The following is a 7,719-nucleotide window of genomic DNA, read 5'->3' on the forward strand; positions in this document are numbered from 1 at the left end:
CGTAGATGTGGTGTGACATGGCTTGGAGGGTAACGCCGGCTTCTCCAGGGAGGACGCAAGTCGAGGGGAGAGATAGCTCGCAAGCGCATCCTCCACCCGAGGCATCCTCCCATAACCACGGTCCCTAACCCCCATCACATTACTGTAATTCAGTGATAGGGATGTGGAAAGCCGTGTAGAGAAGGGTCTGCCCCATGATTACTCAGTTCATCATGTAAATCAGGAAAGAATGGCAGAGACCGGCGTGGAGGTGGCGCGTGGTGCTTAAGAAACCTTTCATCAAGCTTACCACTAGCCTGTGGTGTCTGCTCCTCCTGTGGCCAGTTGATGTTGAGCTTAGCCACAGCTCTAGTCACCACCTCCAGCAGCACGTCATAATCGGGCGCCACCAGATGACGCCGCCCCGACACCTGGAAGTCATCGTCCACTACGCTGAGCACGTCCGCCTCCTCGGAGTCGGATTGCTGCAGCGTCTCCGGATCCAAACCGCGAGCAGGAGAAGCCGAGAACGGGCTCCCGAACGAGGAAAGGAAGCATCAGAGCCAGCGGATGAAGGTCGGGAAAAAGCCTCAGCCGTCCCGAAATCCTCCGACATCGCTGTGAACCCCATGAGTGAAGCCGCCGGGCCGCCTCAGCGGCCGCAGGGCCCGCACCTCGGGGTAAACACATCCGGCCATCCTCGGAAAAGAGAGAGCCATGCTGTACCTCAGTACCCGCCCCTTCGCAACGGGCGCAGGCAGCCCCCTCGAGAGCTGCCCGGGCGTGCTCCATCCCCAAACATGAGACACACATCTCATGAGAATCTCCATTCGTGATGTACCGAGGGCAAGAAAAAAAACACACCTTCTGTACATCTGGTTGCCGGACATGCTGGTAGACTTCTTCTTCAGGTAAGACATAGGAGGACTGGAGCTTTCTTCAAACAACATACAGAGTGCCTGCTGAATAGAAAAAAGCTAATGAGTGTGTACAGGTGTGCTTTATACTCCTCCGGTTATTCCGTCACACCTTACCGTTCTAGCAACAAGCCAATAGGATTGGAGTGATTTCATTCACGTTCAGACCTGCTACGCCTAGAGGCGTTCCCATAGTGTCGTAACCGACGCAGTTCGAGTTCCCTCGAAGGGGAACTTTAATACTGTTCTTTTTAGGGGAACTGTGACTCCATTAACCCTGTGTGGAAACACTCAGCCCAGTAGCACATCTTTGAGAGACTTTGATGCTCTGCTCTATTTTTCCTGCCATAGATTATTTGTTAAATCTCCACAGAGTTTAAACTACACAGAGTTTAGATGAATGCATCGTTAATTTGCACCTTAGTGAGATACCTTCATGCTACATCAAACTCTAAATGACGTTCAACTGTTTGACACAAATGCTCTTGGTAGTGTTTTAATCAGCTTGTCTGAATTTATTCATGAACATCACAAAGGTCAATTTAACTGATGACCAGAAACAGGACTGTAGCTATTATTAAGGACGCTGAGATAATATCCTCAGTATTTTTTAATATGAATTTGAAGATTTTACAACATGTGTAAAAAACACTCTCTAGCACAAAAAAAACACTCTCTAGCACACTCTAAATATTTAAAATTGACTACTTTTAGGCTGAAAAAATAAGACATCTACATTGACCTATCCCCAAACAGAAAATCACATCTTTTATGATAGACACCATTAATGAAGGTGGTAAACTACTGAACTAATGAAAAGTTAAAAAGCTTAGTTTTCAAATAAAAAAGTTTTTCAAATAAAGTCAAATGCACCATATACTTGTCATCATATTAACATGAGTGTGTATGGAAGGAGTGGCGTTACATCCAGAATACAAGTGAGGGAAAAAAGTAGGAGCTGTCCGTGTGCTGCAGAAAAGTCCCTAACAGTCATGAATTTGTGTACTCAGTCATTTTCTGTGGTGGAGTGCTTTCAAAATAAGTATACCATTTAAACTGAAGATGCAACAAAGACTTAAAAATAATCAAACAGGAACCCTGTTTTTTGTTGTGCACATCCCTGTCCCCCTTCTAGCTTCAATACAGTTCAACATAATTAATAATTGTACTGAATGATGAACTTTATTGTACATTAAACTATACATGAAACAAACTAAACAAAACTAATAATATCACTTTACAACCTAAAAATGGGATTTCACAACTAAGAGGTCAACTCCTACAACTCATAAACAAGTATGTGTGATGTATTTTCTAGAATATTGCGTTACAACAACAAAACTATAAAGTTCAGCTGTTAACAAAGCCAGCTGAGCACAGGTGAAGAAAGTCAAGTGTAATTCTGAAGAATATTGGGCGCCTTGTAACTGACAAGTCACTTTCAATTTAAAGTTTCTGAAGAGAAAATTAATAAAAGTAGAAGGGGAGATATGATTGCTACAGCCGCTTGGGATGAGAAAAGAATATATAAGAGCAGATTCATTAGTCGGAGTCATTACAGTGCCTCAGTTTGGAAAATGGACATTGTCCTGGTGTGTACGTGCTCGTGTATATTTCCTGACCAGACTAGGACTTTTTTTTCAGAAATCTAATCAGGCTCTTGAATAGATTATTGGCCCTTGCAGCTTCCGTGAAGGCAATGAGTGAACTAGAGAAATGACATCATACAGTGAGTGAAGGAGAGCGAGAGGTGCACAGCACCGTGTGTGACTGGCACTGACCCAATGTCAATATCAATGACGGCTGTTTCCTCACATCAGAAGTGCCAGAAATGGCAGGATTCAATGGGTGTGAACTCGGCTACACTGTTAGGGTGTGATGCATGTTGGTGCCACTTTCTAATGAGGCATCCATTATAGACGTTTTGTTGTATCATGGCTTTTGTAATAATTTACAAATCCTCTATAGTGCACGTATAAACCATTAATAAGCGCAGCTTTTGAGTTGCCAGGTTGTTGCTGGTGTTTATCCTCATCTTTTTAGCTTTTAGTCCTTTTGCAGACCCTCTCAATGTTCAATCTGATCTTCTGTAAATGTACTGCAAAGCATGTGCACCAGAATTATGTCTTACATATTGCAACCTATTGACATTAGCAGCTGCAGACTTGAATTATTATAAGAACCTTTTATCAGTGACTTGTTAGCATTTACAATTGCATATTGTCGTGGAAATTGTATTGCTGGTGAGGGATTGAGCAAATAATTGAGTTATTGTCTTTTACGAATTTATTAATAAAAGAGAATAAACACAGAAATACTACAACACAAATCAGTTGGACCAGAGGTGGCCGCCCACCCTGAGCCATGGTTCTGCTCGAGGTTTCTGCCTCTTAAAAGCCTAGTGCTTGCTCTTGGTGGGAATTGTTGGGCTTCTGTAAATAACATCACAGAGTATGGTCCTGCTCTTTTATGAAAAGCGCTGTGAGATAACTGCTGTTGTGATTTGGCGCTATATAAATAAAATTGAATTGAAATTAATATATAATGCCTCAAGGCCAGAATTTTCACCATCATGAGCTTTCCGTCCAGAGCCACAATATAGAAAAACATCTCTTATCCTTTCCTAAGTTTCAGGTAGCCAAAGCCAAGCAGTGGTGTATAGTAACATACTGTAGCTACTTAAGTACACAAGGCATTTGTACCGAACTTGAGTATTTTCTTTTCATGACACTTTCTACTTCTAAACCACCACATCTCCAAAGGGGTGTGGTGGAGTGGTACTTTATCTGACAGCTTCAGTTACTAGTTACTTTAAAAACTAAACTTTTCATGCACAAAATGTATGAAGAGTTTAAAAAATAAGATGCTTTGATATAAATTAAATTACTTAACAGATTGTAGAAGTCCAGCTAGCAGAAGAAGTGTGACAATAGTAATAACATAAAATATGTTGACATAGGAGACATAAACGGTTGATAAATACAGTACATTAATGAACACTTAAAATAGCATACAACTACGTTAAAGTCTGTTGTAATCATTTATTAAATTTATAAATGCTAGACAGGGGACTTAAAGTGAAGTTTTATCAAAATGCTGATTTTGTGTTTGTTATCCTTTATTTAATGCCTTGTTAACATTTAGAACTACAGATTTGAGGCCTTATTAAAAAGGTAGAAACTTTTCACCACCTGGCAACCAAGAGATGTTCTTCCCAATGGTTTATAATGGACCTATAAAGATTTGGAATTATTAATAAAGCCATTTGTTATAAGTTTTAAACCATTTTATAAATGGTTACTTACTATAATGTGGAACCAGTAGGATAGGCTAATATGAGTGACAGCCGCAGATTTTGCATTCTGTGATATCAAAAAAGAAGGCATATTTTCCGGTTCAAATCACAATCTTTAAGGTGCATAATATGTGACAAATGAGAAACACTGGGCACTATGACCCAGCAGATGGCCCACTCTTCATCGGGAGAGAGAAAAAACAAGGCAGTGATCTGTGGTGCTTGTTTGATGTCAGAGTCAGTATAAAACGGAGACTTTGGGTTGGCTCACCATTCAACCACAGGGGGCCCCGAGGAGACACAGCTCTAGAGAACTTCTGCCCTACATGCGGATTATCTGTGACATCCTCCCAGATGTTGGGACATCAGGACGCACTGCTCGTCATTTACGCACAAGCTCTTTTCTCTCTTATATGTTGTTTACAGTTAAGAGGGTTTTTTTTATGGCTGCAAAACGGAAAAGTTTGAACAGCGGGGAATGGATATTTGCGTCCACAATTTGGTATCGGCATATTACAACCTGATTTAACAGAAGAACATGAAGAAGGAAGGAGGGCTTCTGTTTCAGACTAATAATGCCATTTATTTGACCGGATGGCACGGCTAAAGTGACGTCCATCAAGATAAGAGGGCACCTTAAATGTCAGACATCTCAAAGGGTGACATAAAATATGACAAAAAGTGACTAAAAGTTATGGAGCGCTCCGGTCAAGTCGAGCCAACTCAGCCGTTGAACACCACTAACGACAGTTTCATTACAGATTCACCCACTGTGGATGTCAGCGCAGTGAGTCTCGCCTATCAAATCAGTCTGGCGGCGATTCTCTCCCTGATCACACTCGCCACCACTCTATCCAACGCGTTCGTCATCGCAACAATCTCCCAGTCGAAGAAACTGCAAACTCCTGCGAACTTTCTGATCGCCTCACTGGCCGTCACCGACCTGCTGGTGTCCATTCTGGTGATGCCCATTTGCGTCCTGTACACGGTCATCCACATCTGGACGCTGGGGCAAATCGTTTGCGACATCTGGCTCTCCTCGGACATCACGTGTTGCACGGCGTCTATCCTCCACCTGTGCGTAATCGCTTTGGATAGGTACTGGGCCATCACTGACGCGGTGGAGTACTCCAAAAAGCGCACGCCAGGGCGCGCGGCCGGGATGGTGGCCACAGCCTGGGTGATCGCCATCTCCATCTCTCTGCCGCCTCTCTTCTGGAGGCAGGTGAAGGCGGAGGAGCTGACCAGCTGCAGCGTCAACACGGATCATATTTTCTACACCATCTACTCCACCTTTGGGGCTTTCTACATCCCCACCTTGCTGCTTATTGTCCTCTATGGACGGATATACGTAGAGGCTCGGAAACGGATCCTGAAGCAGTCTCCCAAGAAGGTGGGGAAGAGACTCACCTCGGCGCACCTGGTCACCAACTCCCCTGGATCAGTGGCGTCCACAACCTCTCTGCAGTGCGGGAGACACGACACCCAGTCTAGCGACACCGGGTCTTCAACAAGCGAGAACCAGGTGAAAGTAACCGTGTCCGACGCACTTTTGGAGAAAAAGCGTATTTCTGCAGCCAGAGAGAGAAAAGCGACAAAGACTTTGGGGATAATCCTCGGCGCTTATATTGTCTGCTGGCTGCCGTATTTCATTTACACACTGGTGGTGGCCACGTGTGACACATGTTTTAGCCCCGAGTTGTTTGACTTTTTCAACTGGTTGGGATATCTGAACTCCCTAATCAACCCGATCATATACACCATGTCCAACGAGGACTTCAAGAAAGCTTTCCATAAACTTGTGCGCTTCCGATGCTGCAGGTCGTGAACGAATGTTCCTTCCCTCACCAGTGATATTTATGTATGTATTTATTTTGGGATTTCAAGTTATAAAAATGTAAGAGGATATAGAATAATAGGAATGGCATAAATAACACACATTCTGGGACTTGTAGACATTATATGTGGTGCATGCAAAAGAAAATAACATCCATCCAAAGTCATTCGGTCCAGATTGCCAGTTGTGGAGTGAAATTGTTCAACATCATTTCCACCAATTTAAAGTTCTGACCACTGCTGCAAAATTAATTTTAAAGCTTGTTTTAATTTAAAAAAAAGATTTAATATTGGATATAAAGCAAAATTACTTGTGAAGATAGTGGACAAAACCAACTTACTATCACCACATAAAATCTTAAACTTGTCATGTAAGCCTCTTGATGGGCAAATGATTTGTTGTAGGAGATATTCAGTGATAGGTTGTTACTATTCTGTATGGATTCCTCTTTGGATCGTTTGTCAGTGCCAGTAAGCAGCAGAGATCATAAACATCTGACATTATAAGTCAAACATATTTCATCTGGCTACCCAGGAGCCTTTTGCATCATGTGTACAAATATTGTATTTTTATTTCTAAAACTCAGAGATTACAATATGTCTGTATATTCTGAGAAATGATAACAGTGGTATATGTTTTATTATGTCCATGGACTGCTTGCTGCTACACTGTGTGGTGATCTTTTTTTTAATTTAGAAAGATACATTAAAAAAAAATAAAATTATTCATCAGTGTCAAACAAATAAACTGTAGCTGATATTTGATATTTACCCGGCAGAGCTGAAAGTTGATCATAAATTCAATTTTGCAGAACAGACACCACCTTGTTTTACTCTGTGTGTATGTGTGGAGGGGGTCTGTTTGCTGCTACATTAAATCGTATCTACAGTATGTTACATTGATGTGTGAAATGGTTTGCCATCTTACGGCTATAGAGACCGATTTGAATAGTAAAGTCTAGCCTGTGGATATATAAAAATAAGGCTGAGGATTTGTCAGCATTATGTGAAGTGAAGGTATGTTGTCCTAGGAATGTATCTGTTCACATTCAGAGACGCTGTGCAATAAAGGCTTTAAAGTATTTGTTTGTCACAAATTGTTTTGCAAGTGAGAGTTTTAATGCACTTCAAAACCTCTTACAAATCAACAGTAAATCCTTTTACACGTTGAAAGCAGCACATATATTCTCACAGACGACACGTCCTTTTATCACTGTTGTAAATTGTTACCTTGGAATGTAATGAGAGATCAGCGTAATGGCTCCAGCGTATTACGACGCTGTTAAAATGAAATCCAACAATCTCTTGAGGCAATCACAAATTTTGCAGAGCATCAAACAATATGGATCAATTTAGACGAATGTGTGTCATTCTGCATCAGTTCCTCCTGACGTTTCTCTCTTGTGACATCAGGGTGAGATTCTGTTGTGGCTGAGATTCCCACCAAGGTATGAACTCTCCACTATCTATAATCTCTGCCACCTTCCTGCAGGCAGAGGAGGGCAAGATCTGTGTAGTGAACGGCTGTCACAGTTCACTAGGTCGTGGGGGGTGGTGGGGGGGGGTGTCAGTGGGTGATTCTAGTGTAGGCCTACTTCATGCACGCACACACAGACACACAGCAAGGACCACTAATGTTATCAACACACATGCAAAAACACACAAACGCCCTTTGGCTTTCCATATATACAT

The 7,719-nt window shown here is 42.2% G+C and overlaps 1 protein-coding gene across 1 annotated transcript; it reads left to right on the forward strand.

Annotated features, from left to right (window-relative positions):
- The first annotated feature begins 4,885 nt into the window (after positions 1 to 4,885).
- On the forward strand, positions 4,886 to 6,019 carry htr1b (5-hydroxytryptamine (serotonin) receptor 1B). The gene has a single exon (XM_046063460.1). The coding sequence runs from the start codon at positions 4,886 to 4,888 to the stop codon at positions 6,017 to 6,019; it is 1,134 nt and encodes a 377-aa protein (XP_045919416.1).
- Positions 6,020 to 7,719: the final 1,700 nt, after the last annotated feature.

Source organism: Micropterus dolomieu, linkage group LG11 (genome assembly GCF_021292245.1).
Source record: "Micropterus dolomieu isolate WLL.071019.BEF.003 ecotype Adirondacks linkage group LG11, ASM2129224v1, whole genome shotgun sequence".
NCBI classification, from domain to species: Eukaryota; Metazoa; Chordata; class Actinopteri; order Centrarchiformes; family Centrarchidae; genus Micropterus; species Micropterus dolomieu.